This window comes from Chrysemys picta, chromosome 1 (genome assembly GCF_011386835.1).
Source record: "Chrysemys picta bellii isolate R12L10 chromosome 1, ASM1138683v2, whole genome shotgun sequence".
Classification (NCBI taxonomy): domain Eukaryota; kingdom Metazoa; phylum Chordata; order Testudines; family Emydidae; genus Chrysemys; species Chrysemys picta.
The window spans coordinates 106,694,397-106,713,193 of record NC_088791.1 but is presented as its reverse complement, the minus strand read 5'-3'; the positions used below and the strand labels follow the sequence as shown (position 1 = coordinate 106,713,193).

General features: G+C 44.4%; 1 protein-coding gene across 1 annotated transcript in view; it reads right to left on the bottom strand.

Moving 5' to 3' along the window:
• The window catches only part of FAM180A (family with sequence similarity 180 member A), a 36,507-nt gene extending 30,202 nt beyond the window's left edge, over positions 1-6,305 (bottom strand). The window contains exon 1 of the mRNA XM_005296348.4: positions 6,074-6,305. Within this exon, the coding sequence (XP_005296405.1) occupies positions 6,074-6,149 (76 nt within the window). The 5' untranslated portion in view covers positions 6,150-6,305. The remainder of the gene's footprint in view (positions 1-6,073) is intronic.
• Positions 6,306-18,797: the final 12,492 nt, after the last annotated feature.

Here is an 18,797-nt window from a genome sequence, read left to right as displayed (position 1 = left end):
CACTGAATAGTGTACTGACCCACAGAAACCCTCCTACCAACACTACAAGAAGACGAACTCTGCGTGGACTCCTCCTGATGCTCAAAATGACAGACTGGACCTCTACATAGAGTGTTTCCACAGACGTGCACAGGCTGAAATTGTGAACAAACAGCATCACTTGCCCCATAAGTTTAACCTCAGCCATACAGAACACAATGCCATCCACAGCCTCAAAAACAAATCAGACATTATAATCAAAGGGGCTAACAAAGGAGGTGCTGTGGTCATAATGAACAGGTCGGATTATGAACAGGAGGCTGCCAGGCAATTCTCCAACACCACATTCTACAGGCCACTATCCTCTGATCCCACTGAGGAATACCAAAAGAAACTACACCATCTGCTCAGGAAACTCCCTGCTATAGCACGGGAACAAATCTACATGAACACACCCCCAGAGCCCCGATCAGGGGTATTCTATCTGCTACCCAAGATCCATAAACCTGGAAACACTGGATGCCCCATCATCTCAGGCATTGGCACTCTTACAGCAGGATTATCTGGCTATTTGTACTCTCTCCTCAGACCCTATGCTACCAGCACTCCCAGCTATCTTTGAGATACCACCAACTTCCTGAGGAAACTACAATCCATTGGTGATCTTCCTGAAAATACCATGCTGTCCACCATGGATGGTAGAAGCACTTTACACCAATATTCCACATGAGGATGGACTACAAGCTGTCAGGAACAGTATCTCTGATGAGGCCACAGCACGCCTGATGGCTGAACTTTGTCACTTTGTCCTCTTCAGATTTGGGGACAACTTATACCTTCAAGTCAGTGGCATTGCTATGGGTACCCGCATGGCCCCACAGTATGCCAACATTTTTATGGCTGACTTAGACCAACGCTTCCTCAGCTATCATCCCCTAGCGCTCCTCCTTTACTTGCGCTACATTGATGACATCTTAATATATGGAGATATACCTATCTCCTAGAACTGGAAGGGACCCTGAAAGGTCATCGAGTCCAGCCCCCTGCCTTCACTAGCAGGACCAAGTACTGATTTTGCCCCAGATCCCTAAGTGGCCCCCTCAAGGATTGAACTCACAACCCTGGGTTTAGCAGGCCAATGCTCAAACCACTGAGCTATCCCTCCCCCTTCATCATATGGACCCATGGAAAGGAGGCCCTTGAAGAATTCCACCTGGATTTCAACAATTTCCACCCCACCATCAACCTCAGCCTGGACCAGTCCACACAAGAGATCCACTTCCTGGACACTACAGTGCAAATAAGCGACGGTCACATAAACACCACCCTATACTGGAAACCTACTGACCGCTATACTTACCTACATGCCTCCAGCTTCCATCCGGGACACATCACACGATCCATTGTCTACAACCAAATTTGCTCCGATCCCTCAGACAGAAACAAACACCTACAAGATCTTTATCAAGCATTCTTAAAACTACAATACCCACTTGGGGAAGTGAGGAAACAGATTGACAGAGCAAGACAGGTATCCAGAAATCACCTACTACAGGACAGGCCCAACAAGGAAAACAACAGAACACCACTGGCCATCACGTAAAGCCCCCAGTTAAACCTCTCTCAGTGCATTATCAATGATCTACAACCTATCCTGGAAAACGATCCCTCACTCTCACAAACCTTAGGAGGCAGGCCAGTCCTCGCTTACAGACAACCCCCCAACCTGAAGCAAATACTCACTAGCAACTACACACCACACCACAGAAACACCAACCCAGGAACCAATCCCTGTAGCAAACCTCGTTGCCTACTCTGTCCCCATATCTCCTCTGGCGACACAATCAGAGGACCCAACCACACGAGCCACACCATCAGGGGCTCATTCACCTGCACGTCTACTAATGTGATATATGCCATCATGTGCCAGCAATGCCCCTCTGCTATGTACATTGGCCAAACCAGACAGTCCCTACGTAAAAGAATAAATGGACACAAATCGGACATCAGGAATGGTAACATACAAAAGCCAGTAGATGAACACTTCAATCTCCCTGGACAGACTATAACAGATTTAAAAGTAACTATTCTTGAACAAAAATAACTTCAGAAACAGACTTTAAAGAGAAACAGCAGAACTAAAATTCAATTGCAAATTTAACACCATTAATTTGGGCTTGAATAGGGACTGGGAGTGGCTGGCTCATTACAAAAGCAGCTTTTCCTCTCCTGGAATTGACACCTCCTCATCTATTATTGGGAGTGGACTACATGCACCCTGATCGAATTGGCCCTGTCAACACTGGTTCTCCACTTGTGAGGTAACTCCCTTCTCTTCATGTGTCATTATATAATGCTTGCATCTGTAATTTTCACTCCATGCATCTGAAGAAGTGAAGTTTTTTACCCATGAAAGCTTATGCCCAAATAAATCTGTTAGTCTTTAAGGTGCCACCAGACTCCATGTTGTTTTTGTGGATACAGACTAACATGGCTACCTCCTGATACGTCTCACATTTGGATATGGGCAGGTACATGAGACAGAGTGGGTGTGATATTCCATATGGCACTACAAACATTACTGTAGAATAGGGTTGAGCAAGAAGAAAGAAAGATGTATGTTTGCCTTTTTTTCTTTTTAATTTTGGCAAAGCCCAGGCTAAGAATAGTGCACACCAACCAGTGATCTAACTCACCAGGAGGGGGAAGTAGAATAAAGCTCCCAACCACCATTCAGTCCAAGACCCTTTCCTCTGTTCTGGCTTTATTTTCAAACAAGCGCTCAAAAACAAGAGCAAATACATTCAAGCTACTGAGTACTAACCTCCCAAGGCTTACCCAGCTTCCACCACAGCTGGGAGGGGAGAGGAGATGCTATCTCCCTTTGGTAGCCATTCCTGTCTACTATGGAGAGACCCACCCTACGGCTTCTCTAGGGGTACATCTACACTACAGGGGGAAGTCGATTTAAGATACGCAAATTCAGCTACGTGAATAGCGTAGCTGAATTCGACGTATCGCAGCCGACTTACCCCGTTGTGAGGACGGCGGCAAAATCGACTTCTGCGGCTTTTTGTCGGCGGCGCTTACTACCACCTCCGCTGGTGGAGTTAGAGCGCCGATTCGGGGATCGATTGTCGCGTCCCAATGGGACGCGATAAATCGATCCCCGAGAGGTCGATTTCTACTCGCCGATTCAGACGGGTAGTATAGACCAGACCTAAGTCTCTCCTGTTGCAGCGGCAGAAAGATTTAGATTTGGGTTCCTGCAGGTCATGTGCTCACTCCTAGCCACGTGCTTGTGACTACAGCACCCTGTTTTAAAGAGCTTAGAGGCTGTAATAGGTTCATTTGGATGTACACATGCACCTAAGGCCCAGTGCTCTGTTACAGTGTGAGTCAGACCCTAGGTTCCATTTATAAGAGCTCTCAAAGTTCAGAGATTTAACTAAATGTCTCTCATCATAGGCCATTGCTATCTCGGAGCAGAGACAGGCCAAATCCTTGACAGTGGGATTCTGATCCAGGTACCGTTTTACCCAAACCTCCAATGCTCATCTTTACTGTGAAGGCCAACTATTAACTAACGAGAGACTTTTTGTTTTGTGAGGGAGTGTTTGCTTTAAACAATTTGTGCTACCGGTCAGTATGCAGATGATATGCAGCTCTAGGTTTTCATCAGATCCAGATGCTGTGCTGCCTTTGCATTCCCAGTGCCAAGCCTAGATCAGGACTTGGATGAGAGTTAGCTGGCTGAGGTTTTGCTCAGAAAAGACGGAGGGGATGCTTGTGGGTCGAGGGAAGGATTCTGAGTGTATATTAATGATGTGTCCTGTCTTCATTATTGATACAAATATGTTTTCATCTGGACTCCCAGATGCTCCTAGACTCACAGAGATTGGTGGCCAAGGGGGCTTTTTCCTCCCCTATCTACATCTGGTTGCAAATATTTCTCTCACTTCATGATCTTGCTACTGTCATTCATGCCTTTGTCCCTTTGAGACTGGATTGTGTAATGGGCTCCACCATGGGGCACCCTGGATGACTACTAGAAAGCTACAGGAGATGCGGGAAGGTGCCTGCTTCTCTGTGAAGAGGTATGAACCCCAAAGAACATATTCCATCATTCTGTTCACTTCCAGATGCCATACAGGTTGTTGGCTTTGCTGAATGGTTCGGGTCCTGGCCATCCGAGATAGCTCCTCCCCCTCCCACTCCATCCCACCCCCTCTTATTCACAGTCATGGCAGTTGAATTTAAGACCTGATGGTGCTCAAGCTAGCAGTCTCCAGGTTTGACCATCTAGGACTGAGGACAGGTTATTTTCAATGGAAGGCCCCTGACTGAAACTGGCTTCCCCCACTGCTCTGACAGAGCCCACGTCTGTTGACCTTTAGGGTAAGATGTAAAGCTCAACACTCTATTTTCAGGTTTCCACTAAGGGAGGGGCTGCCATGTTGGTATTTCATGGGTGGGGGGGGGCAGGAATTCCTGGGGCAGCTATGGTAGCAAGAGCGCCTGGAAACAGCTCCAGCAGCTGCCATGAAGCTGAGAGGGCCAGGTGCCAGTGAAGAGTTATCCCCATTGAAGCCCCTTGCCTCCAGCTGATACCCCTACACCAGCAGGTGGGAGTTGGATTTCCTACCTCTTTTCTGTAGGGCTCACCAGGCAGTGCCACCCTTATGCTCGCCCCAAAAATGTGCCAGAAAATGGAATTAAAACTCTCAGCATTACCACTCTCTAAAAGCTACTAGGGGGAGAATGGGGCCCTCTTCTTTTTCCCTCCACATTTTGTTCATGATCCTTGGACTTCAGTAATTATGTGAATTCGATAAATTAAAGTAATTGAATCCATAAAAACAAAGAAGGGCATTAAACGTATAGTAGTAATTTTTGTCCTCTCTACTTCAAAGACATTGGTCCTGACAAGATGCCCTGATCCACCCAGAGGTAGGATTTATTTCAAAGCAATGCATAATTCTTATTTCCTTTTTATCCCCTTATCAGAGTGACACAGAGATGAGGTAATGCCTTATTCAGTGCTGTTCATCGGTAGATCTCTAAGCACTTTTTACAAAGGATGCCAGTATCACTATCCCTGTTTTACTGATGGGGAAACTAAGACAGAAAGCCGAAGAGACTTGCTCAATGCCCCGCAGCCAGTGACAGAGCTGGGAATAGAGCCCAGGTCTTCTGAGTCTTAGCCCAGTGTGCTAGCCACTAGGCAATACTGCCTCCTAGAGAAGCGTTAAAGTCTCATCCAACTTCACTCACTGATGCCCCTTCAAAAATCCAACTCTTGTTATAAAGCACAGACTCAGTTAGAAAGGAATCAAGCCCACAGAAGGAGGAGGAGGCGGGTGGGCTGAATAATAAATTTAACTTGTACTTCATTGGTGCCAAAGTTCCTTTGAAAAGTCTGTGGGTTTAGGTTCAGTCCCAAAAAATTCTGTTAGGAGGTGTTTCCTTTCCCCATTCCAGACAGTGCTACCAAAGCAGTCACAGAACCACAGCCAAATTCCAGTGGAGAGAATAAAGAAAAAGAGAAAGTTAAAAAAAAAAAAATCATGAGTAAAGATACTGGATGGGGCCACATAAGGTAATTCCTGAATTGGCTGGACACACACTTACTTTGTAAGTCACTGAAAAAAAAGTGTAAATATACATAGGTAATGCCATGTAGCTTCATACTGACAGCTTTCTGTATATGAAACCTGCTAGTCCCCCAGACTCAGAGTTCCTATTGCTTAGGTGCCCTGTATCCTGCAGGTATTTTAATTTTTGCCCTATGTAGCTACTTCTTTTAAACCCCTAACACCTGCCCAGGAGAGAAGATAGAATTATGCCCCTTGTGGCTGCCAAGGTTTTTCTTCTGGATTTCATGTCATGAAAAAGCTGCCTCTAATTTTATTTTAATAGGAGGGGGAAGAAGAAAGAAAGTGAGAAGATTTGTTTTTTAATTAACCTGCTGTGAATGGGAAAAAATTCAAGAGCTGAGAGTGACAAATGAAAAAAAAAATCATAATGTCAAAGCCGTTCTGCAATTTCAGAGTTGTCTTATAAATAGTTTTTGTTTGTAATATTTAAATCTTACCTCTGTTCCACCTCGGGCTCACAGTGGCGTGAGCATTATAATAGAAAAGCAGCAGTAGCAAAGTCTTCCAGTGCATCCTTTACTTTAAAATCTCTCTCTATATCTGTATATTAGCTATTTGTTTCCTTGCTTCCTTTTCAGGAAGAGACGACTACCTCCCCACCCCAAAGGAAGAACCTGTCTGTTCTCTTGAGTGCTATTGAAGTCAATGTAGCAGCTCTTCCCTTAAACCAACTCTCCCAGGGATCAGCGAACTTGCTTTCATAGGCACACTTCGTTTTTATCCACATCTGGAATGACTCATGATGCATGTGAGTTTGCTGGCAGCTGTGAGAATAAATGTCATTACATTTTTGTATTCAAGTTCCATTTGTTAGAAGGGCCATTTTTTTTAAATGTCAAATAAACAGACAGGAGCAACTTTATGAAAGAACACTATTAAATGGTTGTTCTGTACGTTTTTTTCCTGCTATGCGCATGGGCATATGTTAACATGTAGCTCAGCTACAAGCCAGCTCTGTGGTGATGTCTGCTGCATTCCTTGAATGCATAATACAGAGAGTGAGGCATATTCACTGAAGGAACTTTTTACCACTGTGATTCACGGGCATCGCTCATTTATAGAGAGCACTAAAATAAAATACTTAGAGTGTGAGCAATTTGAGACCGAGACCATCTTTTTGTTCTGTGTTTGTACAGCACCTACTACATTGGGTGGAAAGTGGCTAAAGGAGTCACCATTCGTGAAGTGAAAAGGTATTTGATAGTTGCCTCCTTGATGATGCTGGTCCACATAACAAAATTCAGTGATGCCAGATTTGAGTGTAAGATTCTACTCAGGAGAGACCCAGAATGGATACAGCTGGGGGTATACAGGTAAAGAAAAATGAGGTATACTATCAGAGTTGTAGGGTGGTCCACCACCCTTCAGGTCAAGACTGAGGTTCACTGAGAGCACACAGGGTTGAAATGTCAGGGGGTTGTTACATATCAGGACACAGGGAAGAAGTAGTGGGATGTGGATACTAAGAGATGATCAATGTGTGATGCAAATATTCATTTGCTTCTCAATTTTCTATTTAGTGCCTAGAAACCCATGATGGACACAGACATAGACGGCGGCTCTAATTCTTCTCTCACTTACATGTATGTAAGCCAGGATCAACTTCAATTAAGCGAGTGGAGTCACACTGGGGTAAAAATGGCATACACGAGAAGAGAATCCAGCTCAGATTATATACGTTAGCAGAGTTACAGGGAAGGGCCAAGGAACAGCAGAGGATACTTCAAATCAGGAGTGATGTCCATGGGAGGACTGCACAGAGGAAACCTTCACAGCCCTGGTTTCTCATATACCATGCTCTAGCCAAGGCTACAATTCCTTCACTAGCCCAAACACCAAATTCAAGCAAAACTGTTAGAACTGTTTGTAAAGGAAAAGGGGGTGGGGAGGTGGGGGAAACGACAATGGGGCAAATTCAGTCGTGTTGCTTACAGTGATGTAAATTCTATTGCAATAGACTTGAATTTTCCTAGATGCAGACTTTCCCAGATGTAGTTACACTCACCTAATGCTATAGGACTACAAGGGAGTAATTTCCATGCCAAGGAGATGGAAGATGTAAAGTAAAGCAGAGAATAACTGACTAACACATGTATTCTTACACTCTCTTGTTAGTTGCAGGTAACTAATCTGTGCTTCCCTCCTCGTCCACCCCTCCCGGGCTACCTTGGCAGTTATCCCCCCATTTGTGTGACGAATTAATAAAGAATGCATGAATTTGAAACAACAATGACTTTATTGTCTCTGCAAGCGGAGATCAAAGGGGGGGCGGTTGGCTTACAGGGAAGTAGAGTGAACCAAGGGGGCGGATTTTCATCAAGGAGAAACAAACAGAACTTTCACACCGTAGCCTGGCCAGTCATGAAACTGGTTTTCAAAGCTTCTCTGATGCACAGCGCACCCTGTTGTGCTCTTCTAACCACCCTGGTGTCTGGCTGCACGTGATCAGCGGCCAGGCGATGTGCCTCAACCTCCCACCCCACCATAAACATCTCCCCCTTACTCTCACAGAGATTGTGGAGCACACAGCAAGCAGTAATAACAATGGGAATACTGGTTTCGCTGAGGTCTAACAGAGTCAGTAAACTGCGCCAGCGAGCTTTTAAACGTCCAAAGGCACATTCTACCACCATTATGCAGTTGCTCAGCCTATAGTTGAACTGCTCCTTACTACCGTCCAGGCTTCATGAGCCCTGGGAGCAAGGGGTAGGTGCGACCGCACGGTACTGCCGACTGGGAGAGCAGCCTGAGGCAGAAGCCTCCAGCTGGCATAATATTCCAGGCAGGACTAAATCTCCATTAGACGAAACTTAAAAACGAGAATGACCTAGAATCATTCCCATTTTTGTCCAGACCGAGGCCGGCCAGGAGCACCCATGTCTTCCCAAGTGCCCCCCGACCAACCTAACCGAGGTCGGCCAGGAGCACCCACGGGACAACGACGACAACTAGCAGTCATATTGGACCATCTGCCGTCCGCAAGGCAAGGCAAGGGGATGCTTCTGTGTAGCACTGCAGTACTGCGTCTGCCAGCGGCACCCAGGAGACATACGGTGACAGTAAGTTGCAAAGCTCACTTTCCCAGTGCAGTGTTTGCTCAGCCTTGCAAACCTCTCTGAGCACACTAGCACCTTTAGATCTGATTCTATATTAGAGCCATAAATGATGTACATTTGCCTGTCATCTCTGTATTGGGTGTTTTTTAATGAAGAAAATGCAGCTGTAGTTATAAAGTGCCAGCCTAAAAATAGCACATAAGGGAACCATTCTCCTTCAAATGTTACCAGTGTAAATTGCTCTGTACAAATGTGTAAATGGTCCCAACAATCAGTATGAGATTAGGTATCGCACACACTCTCTTTCTCTCTCACACACAACATCCTTGCTATTAAGAAACCTCAGGATAAACCAGTTTTCAAACAAGCACAGGAAACTTAGCCACACATCTTCTATTCATTTTAACAACTGTCCCGGGTACGTACTCCAATTCCAGCCTGAAGCAAATCACAGCTTACCCTGCCTGTACTAAAGATTTGAACCAGTGCAACTACACCGCTGGCTGAAACTGGGGCAAGTCTCCGGCATTCACCAGAATTATACCCCCTACCTTGCCCTGAAATTTTCAAACAGGAAAATATTATAACAGAGGTGGAGTCACTTTGAGGATATTCCCTTATGGAGACAGAAGTCACACGGGAGGAGATCTGGTTTAAAAAAAAATTTACACATGAGAGACCAACATGTTCTTGTCTTGCTTTAGAAATAGATATGGGTAAAATGGTGCAAATCCCTAGTGTGGACAATTATACTGAAATATAAGTTTAGCATATTCCCCTAAATTTAGAGCCTTAAAGCAATCAGGGACAAATAATTTATTCCTATGAGCTGGTCAGTTGTTGAGATTGAGAGTCTTTCAAATTTCCCAGCATCTGTGAAAGACTTCAGGCCCTGGGGGAGGGAGGGCAGGCAGAGAGGAAGAGGGTGTGCCAAGCTTCTAGCTCTGGCAGGTGTTATGAGTGTGCAGGAAATTTGACACGTCTGGGACTTGCAACAATATTACTGGAGCCCAAAAGAATCCATTTTCCATTTGGGACAAACGTTCCTGTATACCAGCACCCATGCTACCAATTACTGTCGATATACATTGGTGCTCCAACACAGTCTGTATTCTGTGGCTGGAAGCAATAGAGTGATAGGTGAACCAGGGACACCCAAGAAGCTGGCAGCTGCTTTTCCGTGTACTGTGGCAGCAGCAGAAGCTTCCTACAGTGATGGAGGAAATCTGGCATCTATCCCTACAGCCTGATGTTCCTCTGCTCTCCACGCCACTTGCTCCAACCCTCCCATCACAAACAATCTGATGGCAGAGGGGCAGCTCTTGAAGCTTGACTATTCCCACTGGGCAGGAGCTATAGGACACCTCCTTGCTGTCAGATGAACCCAAATTCAACAGGCACTACTGGGTAGGGATTTACATTCGAGATGCCACTGTCTACTCTTGCCCATATATGCTAAGGCCCATCGTGCGGGGTGCTATATAAGCACATAATGGGATACAGTCTCTGTCCTGAAGAGCTTGCAGTCTAAAAAAGCCAAGATAGATAATGGATTGAAGGGCAAACAGAGGTGAAGTGACTTGCCCAAGGTCAGAGATCTCCAGAATCCCAATCCAGGGCCCTGTTCCTTAGACCATGGTGCCTCCCACATGCTAGTATTCTGACATTGTCCATATATACTATGCCACTAATAATCACAATACTTGGTACTTTTATATAAGCTCCTTTCACTTGAGTATCTCAAAGCACTTTATAAACATTAAACAAGTCTGTACACAATCTCCATTATACAGGTGGAAAAACTGAGGCACAGACAGGTTAAGTGACTTGCTCAAGGCCTCAAAAGGTGAGTCAGTGCTAGAGCTGAGACTAGCACTCAAGAGTTGTGACTACCACTGCCACTGTCAACTGCTCTTCTGGTACACCCATGCATTCCAGTTCCATTACATACAACACCAATGCCAAACCCCAATAGCCAAATGTGACTGAACCAAGACACTGTGGACCTTTCTAGTCAGGAGCCCCAACAAAGTCATCTTTTTTCCCCCTTCAAATAACAGTTGGCTGACTTTCAGGAAAAAAGGTTATTTTAGAAGCAGATTACTTTCAATTGAGCAATTACTGGCTTCTCATTATCTGTAATGGCTCTTGTTAGCCTCTCAAATATTTGTGTTTTGGTTTACAGCTGCTTGCAATAACTGGAGGCAAAAATCTCACAAGAACTTCTGGGAAGCCTGCTGACTATGGCCTGGAATTAACTTTATGTTTCAGTGTCGTTATCCATTGGACAAGGCGACATTAGGTCTGAGAAAATTAATAGCCTCCTGAAGGGAGGAACATGGCACTGTTCTAGTATACCCCAATTTGTGTAGAGCTATTAAGAGGAAGGTATTAATAGGTTGCCCCACCACCACCACCCATGTTCCCAGTTCACATAGGATGTGAGTCTCAGCTACAGAGCCTGGCTTTTTAGCTCAGGCTGTAGAAACTCATGCTTTCAGCCCTAAAAGTCCCTGGTACAGTTCCTGGGGTGTTAGCCAAAATGGCAGTTGCGACACTAGCACAAACAGAAAGCAAAGACGGGGGAGGCTGAAGGTACAGTAGCAAGAGTTACTCACTATGGCAAATGACTGATGGTGAAGGGAGGAAAGGTGGTTGACTGGTAAAATATATACAGGTAACTCTTATTTGTGACCGCTGGGCCAGACCCTCAGGTAGAGCAAATAGTTGTATCTCCATTGACTTCAGCCTACAATGCAGCATTACCCTTGTCTGTTAAGTTTAAAAGTCTCCAAAATCTTATTTGTTTTTCTGGATTCTTTACAGGGGGCTAGTGGGTTGCAAAGGCAAGAAGCCATCGTAAACACCAAGGCCACGACTTGCAGTTAAATGAGAGACAACGCTATCAGCAGTGCTACTGCGGGATGAGAGCCGAACTGAAGCAGACAAGAGTAAAAAAATCACTGCTAAAATCATAAAGGAAGGTCAGCTATTCAGAGAATTTCCTGCCTTTCAACCCATCAAATCAACCGCAGCCCTGCACATTCGCAGAAGAGGGATTAAGGATTAGTTCCTCGGAACAGCTCAGAAGTCTCTCTTCAGTAAATACCACCATACGTTTTAAATTCAAGCCCAAAGAAAATAGGACTTGATAACAGAAAAGCAGACTAAGTGGTGCCATTTCTGGGGCAAAGAGAAATACTGAATGACAAACACTGGCTCATTACCGGAAACAATGGGATGGAAGCTTTATTTATTTTCTTGCTCAGCAGCAAACACAGCACTAGATTCAAGACAGCCCATTGAACTAGTGGAAGGGGCACTTGGGAAATGGAGACGGAAAGTGCTGTGGGTATAGCAAGAGGCTGTCAGTTTAGTGGCAAGAGAGTGGCAGGCATGGAGTGGCAGCCTGACTCTGCCACACACCTTCCTGTGGTATCTCGACTAACTCATTGACTCTGCCTCAGTTCCCCATCTGTAACATAAGGAGGAGAATACTCTTTGTTCCTCATCCTTTGTCTGCTTGTCTAAATGAGCTGCAAGCTCTTTCAGCCAGAGACTGTCTCTACTTGGTGTGTTAGCCAAGCCAAGCACAATGGAGCCTTGATCTCGATTGAGGTCCTTCGCTGCTACAGTAGTACAATTGTAAGAACCCTATACCTTTGGATTTAGAGCCCTAGAAGGTTCCCAGAGGCAAAAAGGAATTTTTTAAAAAGGTTAAATTCTAATCCAGGACAGACTGATTGATATTTCATATGTAAATCTGCTCACTGGTGTAAGAATGGAGTGACCAGCTCTTCCAAATGAGAAACCAGGACATCTGTCTCAGGGACAGGTGTGCCAGGAAGGGTTTTGGGAAAGCAGGGAAGAGTGACCGCAGGTGGCTATTCCTTTCTTCCCCGCTCCCTCCTCAGCATTCCAGTTTTCCAGGGTTTCCGGTCACCCCATGAGAGAGGGTAATTTGATGATCACAATGATTACAGCCAAATCTCATGCTCCTACTGACAGCAAGAAACAAAGGGAAAACACAGGCAGCCTGGAGGTGGAAAGGTGGTCATCAGCAATTAGATATCCCTGACTGCACAGACTAAACTATAAATCAGTGCCCTGTGCACATGAAGTAAAAAGTGACAGTTCAAGACAATCTACACTTCCCCTCACCCAAGGCATACAAAGATTATCTTTGATAAACAAAAATGAAATGCATAGTAGCTCATAGCCTTGAGCTGCTTGGCTGACACCATGAGGGGCTAGTCATGTAGACATTGTGGGCTAGATTCATGGTTGTGGCTGAGAGCCATTCAGCATGGCTCACAATTGAAGTGAGGGAAAGCAAAGGTCACTTTAAGCCACTTCTGGGTTACTAGGTTTCTTGGTCTGGCACAATGCGGAGCAGCCTGAAGGCTTCTCTAAACTACACTCAAACAAAACAGCCTCCAAGAGACCACCTGGCAGCTGGAATGTTGCAACCTCTGCCTGCCATGGCTAAAGTTGTGAGAGGGTGCAGCGTAGAACCATTTTGGCTGCTTAATACAGCTCAAGGATTCTCCTCTCCTGAGGATAATATTATCACTTCAGATACCCCATAATGGGAGAATCTTTAGCTGGCTAGAGTCACACTCTTTGTGGTGGCAGGCTAGCCCAAGGCACCAAAGCCTGGTGGAGAATCTGGCATAAAATGTTTATAGAAACCTTTTCAAATAATGAACGCTTCATAAAAATCTAAATCTCTCAACGGCTAATGTATACACAGAGAAGAGTGCTACATTTCTTTAAAAATTATTAGATATGAACAATTAGCCTAGTTCTAACCCAGAATATTCCAAGTTTACAGACATTCTAGCTGCGTTCACTCACACCAAGGCCAAATTTGGTCCAATACAGTCACTAGCACAGCAGAAGTAGTTAGAGGTAGAGAGCTGGACATTTACTAGCTCAGTTCCTGAAGGATGAATATACTGCCTATTGCCATAATTCATGTCACCTCAGGGGAAATTCAATGCGATGTCATACTGTGCATTCACGACCCTTTGAAGAACTGGCCGGTTTTGTTGTGATTGCAACCAAAGTCCCCAGTTTAATGGGTCTCATTGGTCAGTGCTACAATGCACTGAGGGCAATACCCCCAAATCACCTTTCACATTGCTGAAAGGGTGTGGGCTGACTTCTTTTTGATGCAGATTCTCTCTCTGCCTCCCCAGCCACCCTCAGTTTGGCACAAGAGCTTGAAAGCAGATGTAATGGAAAAACCAGCAAATCCCACCTCCCTTTTTCCTGTGGAATTATTATTTATATATAGTATCCTGCTTATAGCAACACCCTTAGCAGCAATGAAAGGCGTTCTTATACGTGGAAAGTACAGTAGTATGGAACATCTCATACTGCAGCAGCTACTCAACTCTCCTTACAGCTTGCATCCTCTTTCACGGTTCTCTTCAAACTACCTCAGCAGCAATTTGCATTGTATACTGAATTTTCATGCACCGAGACACCAAAACAGTTTGATTAGCACCACGCTCGTGAAAAGACCTCTAGTACACTAAGGGCATTGGCCAATGCAAGATAATTGCCGCATCCCCTTGTATTTTCAAGCTGAACTAATCACAATTGTTGTGCAATGGGGCACTGGTCCATTACCAGGGCCCTGAGCACTACTGTAATACAAATAAACAAATAATACATAATGATAGGGGAGGCCTGGCTGACCCTGGTTTATAGCTAGTGAAATATAGGAAAGAGTCACTAACAGGAAGTATACTATAAAAGTATATTTAAAAAGAAGGAGGGAGAGAAAATTGGTGTCTCAATTTTTAAAGTGTTCTTATAAACAGGACAAATCCCAGGAAAATTGAATGTATTATGTCCTTGTAACTGGAGATAAGATGAGCAAAACCAGGTTTGAAAAACCTCATCAGGTGGGGTTTTGTGCTCTAAAATCCAAACCAGAGATGGTTTGGATCTGGTTCTCATTTTATCTGAGCCCACAAAGCTCAGAGGAATTAAGCAGAGGGTTGGATGAATGGTTCCAATTTTGGTTTGTCTTTAAACTAATATTGCTATGTCAGGGTCCATATAAAGTAGTGGTGATTTTATATCTATATAAGAATATAGGATTTAATATCATGGCATTAAACTCCATCACTTTTGTTAAATTAACGAAGGCTAGCTTTACCTACATACATTAAATGCAAAGCAAACTGCCGGTCTGTCTCTCATAACTTAGAAATCTCTCATAACTCTCATTGCACCTGTAATGCTGCAGTGAAGACCTGAAATAAGGAGAGCAGGAGACAAGCTGATGAAATAGTGGGGGAATTCCCATAAGGTTGGAATGCAGACTCTAAGCCAGGGAGCAGCAAGGTACAGCAAAAGAGATGGGACAAACAGAGGTACAAGCTTCTATAGAGAAGGGAAAGTGTAAGAATTCCTATTAAGCAACAAAGGTCTGAGCCAGAATGAAGAATACTGTTGGAGGTGGGAAACAAATACAGATAACTGCAGTGCTACCTTGGCACAGGGTGCAATGCAAACTGCTCCTGCCTTCATGCTCCAGCCCCACCAGTGGTGCACCCACTCTCTGCATCTAGAGAATTGAATGTCAGTACTTGCCAGCTGCTCAAAAATACAGATCTCTCCTATCCCCAGATACTCCAAAACAGATAATTAGATCAGTTAGAGTATGTCTGGTGCCCACTGCCTAAGCCGATAGGAGTAAATGGAGTTACACCTGTGTAACCTAGAGCAATGCAGCGTTGAATCAGCCCCTTAAAAATGTGTACATGCACTTTTATACTTCAGACGGCATTTCTATGCATATGATGACGTGTATCCTCCGATAACCAACATCCCTGCTGATTATCCCTACTGAACCTCTGAGCTGTCTGAAATCCATCACTCACGCATATTCAATATACTCACAGCGTAGCTGAGTTGGTAGCACGCTCTCTTTTTGGCCATTATGATGTGGTGTCAGCAGGGCTGCCAAAAGCAGGTTCGTGCCCCGGTGAAAAAATTTTCCAGGCCCCCCAGCAAGGGCCAAGTGGGGGGGAGCCGGGCCCCGGGCCCCCTTCTGGACCGCTGGGCCCCAGTAATTTGTATCGACTTCCCCCCCCTTTCATCAGCCTTGGGTGTCAGTCCCATTCCAGGACTTGGCCTCACACCCAGTGCTAACCATGATGTGCAGTGCTAAATTGCTGCTGCACTGTTGCCATCCTTTAAATGTGACATTTAACTGTGGTCCAGTCTCTGGTGGGGTTCAAGCTGGACGTTAAAGATCCTGGGCAAGATTCTATGCTGGTGTCAATTGGTGCAGCTCCATTGAAGTCAATGAAGCTGTGATGTAGTTGACACGAGCACAAGCTTTGGTGACCTATAGTGATTTTTCAAAAAAAAAAAAAAAAAGGGAATAAACACATTTCCTTCTGAAACCAAGGCAGTGCAGGAGCCATTACTGAATGCACCGTCTCTGCATCAGTCTTTAACTCATGGCATTGTAAAATACTGGGGGAAAACGGTGTAGGAAAGATGCAATGTAAAACTAATTCCAATCTGTTCTAACTAATATTTTGATCAGTAAAAGAAACCTCAACACCAAAAATATGGAGCATACTATACATGTAGTATGATCTTTTAGTAATTTTCTTTCTATCTGTCCAGTAAATCTGGGGAAAAAAATAAAGGGATAATTCTAATGTCTGTGCCTTATTTCAGTCAAAATAACAGAGAGATTATGCTAAAACAGATGCTGGCCAGTTTCAGAGTGAGATCAAATAGAAACATTAGTAACTTGGGAAGCAAAAATTTAACATAATCCTTTTTGAAATTATAAAATAAATATGGCTGATCCTCTCTCCTTCTTTTTCACCCACTATCTCGCCTTTTTATTTTGACAGTAAGCCTAATGGAAAACACCAACCACCACGCTGGGTTACTGAAACACACAACAACAAAAGGGAAAGAAAGAAGGCAGCTTTACAGATTTTTTCAGGTTACTGCCTCTGTAACAATACACTCTTTCATTCCTTCTATTTCTCCTCCCTCCCTCTTCGTCGATGTGCATGTTCTGTGGTCTAATAGTTGGCAACCAGAAAGTCACCTGGAAGATAAATGGGTCCCAGGAAGATAATAGCTCTGAAGTTATTCAAATTTTCTTCTAGAAAAATAGGGCCTGATCCTGCATTCCTTATTTGTGCCAGGAGCCCTTACTTATTAGAGGAGTCCCATTTTAGTGAATGGGATTCCTCTCTCAGTAAGGGCTATCCTGGTGAATAAGGTTTGCAGGATTAGAACCACAAGGATAGCAAGGAGATGCTGAAGGAGAGGCTATGGTCCATTAGTCTGCCTGCTAGCTAGCAGCCATGAAGCAAAATGGATTTAAACTCTCTTCAGTGGCCAGGATTGCTCTGTGTGTGCCTGCTCACCTTACCAGAGCTAAGGCTCAAATCAAGACCCCTGTGGTACACAGGCCAATGCTCTATCAGGTATGCAAAAAGCCTGCCAGTGACCATGCCAGCAAGAGCTGTGCTGCACTTCTCTGACCTTAAAGTCACTCTTTGAATATCTGACATCACCCACCTAATCTTGTGTTTCTGCCCCCAAGATTAACATTTAGCTGCTAATGAGATCTTAGACTGGGAAATCAGGTTTTATATAGAAACAAAGGAATTGCCACACTGGATTAGACCTGTGTCCATCTAGTTCAGTGTCCTGTCTCCACCAGCACAAGGTGACATCAGAGGAAGGTGCAAGAAGGCCTACAATAGGTAGTTATGGGGTCACTGATTCCAGGGAAAGGTTCTTCCCAACCCCCATTGGTTAGAGGTTGACTTGTGCCTTGAAGCATGAGTTTATTTTCCTTCTAACACTCTCTAAAAACATTTCACTATTATAACTATGGATATTCCTATTATCCACATAAATGTCTAATCCTTCTTCAGGATTCCTGCTAAACCCTTGGTCTCAATGATATCATGTGGCATTGAGTTCTGATGGCTAATTGTGTACTGAGTGAATACAGTATTTTCTTTTGTCAACCTTAACTTTGCTGCCATTCAGTTTCATTGAATGTCCCCTGGAAAAATAAATTAATAAATTCATATTTTGCTTTTTCTAGGGGTTTCCTATCACACCACTCTAAATCTGAAAGCTCTCTTCCGCCTTCGGCTCCCCCTGAGATCCAGCTCAACACTCAACAGTTTCTTTACATTTATGAATCAAGGCGATTCAGAGACTGCATGCCAAGTCTGAGGTCTTGGATAGTTTATTTTCAGTGTCTCTCTCCCTGCGTAAATGCTCTAATTAGTTTGTTCATTTTGATAAGATTTGATGTGCCAGAGTCTGCTATCACCCTGCGGCTTCCTAAACAGTCTTCGTAATGCACATCAAGCCATTCCTGAATTCCAGGACTGACAGATGAGGCAACATATGGATTATATGTATGTGTGTGAGAGACACGGCCAGACAAAGAGGAGGAGAGGTTGTTTCTGATGGCAGAAGAAGACAGACAGCCCAAACAACAGGGCCTCATCCAAAGTCTATTGATATGTAAGTAGCTTTTGCCCTGCCCTTAACACTATGACAGGGAAAGGCAAAACATAAGTTTTTTCAGATGAGCAGCTGTCTTATTGTGTCTCTGTACAGTGACTAGCACAACGGGGCCCCTTCTCAGCTGGGGCCTGTAGGCACTACCCGTAAAACAGTAGAAAGTTCTGCTTCCCAACAGCAAAACCATTCAAAATATCTGCAAGAGGTGGTTGATAAATGCAATTGTGTAAACACCCCCCCCACACACACACAAACACACATATTCTATTTGTTTCTCTCTCTATTATTCTGAGCTTTTCCTTTCCTTGGGTGTCCACAACTCCGAAAGAAGGGAACGGCCACTGTCTGCACCTCATAATTCCAGGATTACTTCTTTCCCAACTTCCCAGCCATTTCTGCCTCAGTGTTGTGGATTTTTACTGCAAGCATATTTCCATTGGCTAAGAGGGGAAAGTGGAGGACTTTCCAAGTCTCCTCACGGCAGCTATCTGTGCATCAATAAACTATGGCATCAGGAAACCCTGGAAAAACAGTTTGTGGGATGTGCCTCTACCCAACACTC